The 4,430-nt window shown below is 48.1% G+C and overlaps 1 protein-coding gene across 1 annotated transcript; it reads left to right on the top strand.

Annotated features, from left to right (window-relative positions):
• The first annotated feature begins 1,310 nt into the window (after positions 1-1,310).
• Positions 1,311-1,616, top strand: LOC136111665 (feather keratin Cos2-2). Its single transcript, XM_065855985.2, has one exon. The coding sequence runs from the start codon at positions 1,311-1,313 to the stop codon at positions 1,614-1,616; it is 306 nt and encodes a 101-aa protein (XP_065712057.1).
• The last annotated feature ends 2,814 nt before the right edge of the window (positions 1,617-4,430 follow it).

The raw sequence follows: 4,430 nt of genomic DNA, 5'->3' as shown, positions 1-4,430 counted from the left end.
TTCTCATTCTGCTTGAGCTTCTAACAAATATTTCTTGCATAATTCATGCCACACAACCTACCCATGTCTAGTACTTGAACATTTCGTCTCTTCTAGCATTGAACTAGCATTCTTTCTGTGGCTTCAAGGACTTTATCCATTTCTACGGATGTAGACCTCACTTTTTCAGAATGATAGACTTGTATAATGGTTTGGGTTGGAAAGGAACTTTAAAGATCACTTTATCCAACCCCTCTCCCACAAGCAGTGATGTCTTTCATTGGATGAGTCGTTCAAAGCCTCATCCAACCTGACTTTATTTTTAAAATAATTCTGGAAGAGAAGGACTATATAGTCTCTCTTTCTTTCTTCTTTTAAACATCTATGTAAGTACAATACATCAAGAGGAACTTGCAGATATTACCAAACCAAACCAAACAACAAAGCAAACACAAGTGTAGAGCCTTAGTGTTGAATTTCTGCCCATAAGCTCTCAAAAGGAAAGAGTATCAGGTCAAAGCAGACGAAGCAAGTGTGCAGGGCTGGGAGCAGCTGGGGCCTTTCCTGTCAACAACATGATAAAAAAAAAGGTTGCCCCAGCTGACATCACCTGCCTCCACTGGACCCCTCTGGTCTATCTTTTCTGGCAGAATTGTCGCATCCTTGCCCCAGAAATGCTGGGACTTCTCATCCCAGTACTCAAAAGAGGCATCTGTGAGGGAATGGGCATGACATAATCCAGGAAATACACAGGCAGCATAGAGGGTAACAGCAGCACATGCCATGTCATTACCTGGGATGTTTCCATTCATTACGAGGAAAATTGTGGCTTACACAGTGACTGCCTAGGGCCCGAGGCCTTGTGAATATAATATAAAAGCCAGATCAACTTGTCGCTCTCTCAAACACTTCAGTCACCTCCTTCTGCTTGGGAACCAGGTGAGTTGGAACTCCCTTTTCTACTCCCCCTCCTCCCATAGGTGAGGGTCCAGTCATCAATAACAGCTGAGCTGATACCAGCTCTGTGGTCTTATGTTAGTCCTCTGAGATTGTGGTTGTGGGACAGGGCTGAAGAGAGACAGACTGTTACAGAGAGATTCTGAGACTGGGCTGAGGTCTCTGTTTGACACAGGCCAGGCAGAAGGATCCCCGAGTTTGGCTTCTATCCAAGGGATTCTGCTGAGCTCTTGTTCCCCACAGCAAAGCTGCCACCTCCCTACCCAGCAGGTGCCCTGGCTTCCTTTTGGTGGGATTTCAAGTGGTTCCTAAGGTGTTTCTGTGCTTTCCTTCCTCCCTGACATCTCTCCCAGGATAACTACCAGCCCCACAACATGTCCTGCTGCAATCCATGCGTGCCCTGCCAGCCCTGTGGTCCGACCCCGCTGGCCAACAGCTGCAATGAGCCCTGTTGCAGGCAGTGCCAGAGCTCCAGTGTCATCATTGAGCCCTCTTCTGTGGTGGTGATTCTTCCTGGACCCATCCTCAGCTCCTTCCCACAGAACACCGTTGTGGGCTCCTCCACCTCTGCTGCTGTTGGCAGCATCCTCAGCTGCGAGGGAGTTCCCATCAACTCTGGGGGCTTTGACCTCTCCTGCATTACCAGCCGCTACTGTGGCAGCAGATGCCGACCCTGCTAAAGATGCTGGCAACGTCCTTGGGCAAGAACCTCTCAAGACCCTGGAGCATGGTCCTTGAAAGCAGATAGAGCTTCGCAGCATTGCATTCAGAGCTTTGAACTCTTGTTTCCTTCTTCAACTCATGTCTCTCTCTCTCGCTTTTGCCAATTCTGTCTCCCAAGGGCAGTGTGGCAGGGACCTGTTTTTGTCCCTCCCTCTGCCGGGCAGGCAGACTGACACTCCACAGGAGTTTCACTGCAATCTTATGGCTGTCCATGGTGCTCCCGCTGAGCCACCTCCTTTTCTTCTTGAATCTCATTAAACTTGTGCTGCATCCCAGTCTGGGTCTCGAGTCCTCCTTTGGTCTGAGGCAACTGTTCCAGTCTGCTCAGGGAGAACATGCAGGAAGGGGAGGGTTGCACTCCTTGCAGTGGATTGTTTTATGGTCTTTCCTTTGGAGCTGAACAAGACATTCATGGCTATGCTACAGGCAATGGTCTTAAGTGAGTAAAGGGTTCCAGAGTGTGGCAGGAGTGGGGCTGCAAAACAGCAGTTCCTGGGGACAATCCACACACTCATCTCTCTCATTCATTCCCCTCCATTACCTGATCTGGTGTGCATGGTCAACAGACATGGGCACAGACAGGTGAAACAGAGGAACCTCATGCAGTCCTTCAGCTCATTGCAGTGCCCAGATCCAGACATGGGTCTGCATCTTAATCATACAATACGAGAATAAAAGGGACCACAAGGATGACCTGGACCAACCTTTCGTTTCAAAAGCGCAGGCTAGGCAAAATGGTCCAGCACATTGTTTAACTGCATGTTGTACGTGTCCAATGTTTCAGAATCCACCACTTCCCTGGGGAGATTAATCAAGCGTGTCCTTGTTGTCATCCTGAATAATTTGGCTCTGGTGTTCAATCAGATACCTCCCAGCAGTAGCTTGTACCTATTGCCCCTCGTCATTTTCATGTGACTGCTGGCAAAAAGGGAGTCCCCATTTTCTGTCTAGGCTCCTGTTAAATACTGGAGCATAGTGCTGAGGTCTCCCCTATGCTTCTCCATTCTGAACAACCCCAGTTCTCTCAGCCTTTCCTTATGCTGCAGATTCTTATTCCATTGATCATCTTTGTGAGCCTTCTCTGGAGTATTTCTAGTCTGTCCACATCTTTTTTTTTTTGTATAGTAGTGATCAAAATTGAACGCAATATTTGAGATTTGTGCTGACAAGCTCTGAGTAGAGCATAGAGAATGACTTCTTTGTCTCCCCTGGTGATGCCCTTGCTAATGTAACCGGGCATCCTGTTTGCTGCAGCAGGACATTGTTCACTCCTATCGAGCTGCTTGTCCACCAGGACCCCCAGGTCCCCCCTTTCCACAGAGCTGCTCCCCAGCCAGCTAGGTCCCAGCCTGTGCTTGGATTATGTTTTCCCATGTGCAGCACCTTACACTTGGCTGAGATAATTCCCAAGTTAGGATTGATATGAGCCCAAGTCAGGCCACATAATGGAGACCCCTCTTGCTGTGAACCCAATGATCATAAGGGCCACCGCAGCCCTTGGACAGCACTGAGTGTTCAAAGAGGCATTTTCTGACCATTATCCTGTTATGATTGCACAGAGGGTGACTGGGCAGATGGCTTGCATGCCAGGGTCTTCCCAGCAGTGCAGTCCCTGGTCGTTGGAGAGCTGTCCTGCAAGAGACCCAGCACAGCCCTGGGAAGCCCATGGGCACACCAAAGTGCAGGGCTGTGCCCTCATGGTAGAACACCTCTCCCCCCACCAAGCTGTGGCAATGGACCCGCAGCATGGAGCATCTCCACCTGCAAAAGAACTGTCACCTAGAATACCTAGGCAATCAAGACAGTCCTCTGGATACATGCATCTGCCACTCTAGATGGAAGTCTCATATGGGCCTGCTGACTCACATTTTGGGGTTCTCATTTCTCTTGATTGTGACTGTCCTTCTATAAAAGAAGAACAAAGGTTCATGTCCCTCTTTGCTATTCCCTGCCTGCAGAGTATGTCTTTTACAGTGAAGGTTTCTTGATAATGAAGAGGACAATAGCCATGCACTATCCAATTTTCTCTGAAAAAAAAAAAAAGTGAATCTCAATTGCAATAAACTCCTTTGGAATGAGGATTTTCTTTGTGATGATGGTGGTGCAGTAGAGTGGATGGCACATTGTAACATCACGACTGACGAGTATCACAGGGAGGGACAGGGAATCGTAGAATATTGAATACTGGAAGTGACCTTGAAAGATCACCTGGTCCAATATTTCATGGGAGAGAGAGACAAGATGAGATTAGCTACCACCCTGTCCAATTACATCGTGAAACTTGTGGTGATGGGAGCTCTGCCAGAACCCTGGGAGGTCATTCCCATGAAGGACTGGTCTTAGTGTAGAAAAGGTATTTCTCATGTCAAACTGAAACCTCTCCCAGTGATGCTTGAACTCGTTGGTGCTTGTCTTCTCCATGTGGCTCCTTTGAATGAGAGAGCTGCCATCCTCTTTGTAGATATTATTTCAGTACTAGAATATGTTGAGGAGGTCTACCCAAGCCTTCTGTTTATCCAGCAGAAAAAGACCTATCATCTTCAACATTCCCTCAGAAGACAGTTTGTCCAACCTTTTGGTCCAATTAGATACATACACAAGAGTGGTGGTGGCTGTCAGATCAGGATCAGGGAAGGCTGAGTCATGGACTTGGATCCCAGCAGTGGCTTTCTTGATGCAGAAGGGCCAGTCAGCAGAAGTGGCAACGGTGTGAACATGACCACAATCCCAATGCCATTGCTACCAAGGCTTGCAGGAAAGATGTTTTCTCT

The sequence above is a fragment of the Patagioenas fasciata genome, chromosome 22, assembly GCF_037038585.1.
Source record: "Patagioenas fasciata isolate bPatFas1 chromosome 22, bPatFas1.hap1, whole genome shotgun sequence".
NCBI classification, from domain to species: Eukaryota; Metazoa; Chordata; class Aves; order Columbiformes; family Columbidae; genus Patagioenas; species Patagioenas fasciata.
Note: the sequence above shows the minus strand (reverse complement) of the source record. Positions and strands in the feature narration are given on the sequence as shown.

What these genes read in the sequence shown, in the direction of transcription:
- LOC136111665 (XM_065855985.2), top strand. Translation starts at nt 1,311, where the DNA reads ATGTCCTGCTGCAATCCATGCGTGCCCTGCCAGCCCTGTGGTCCGACC.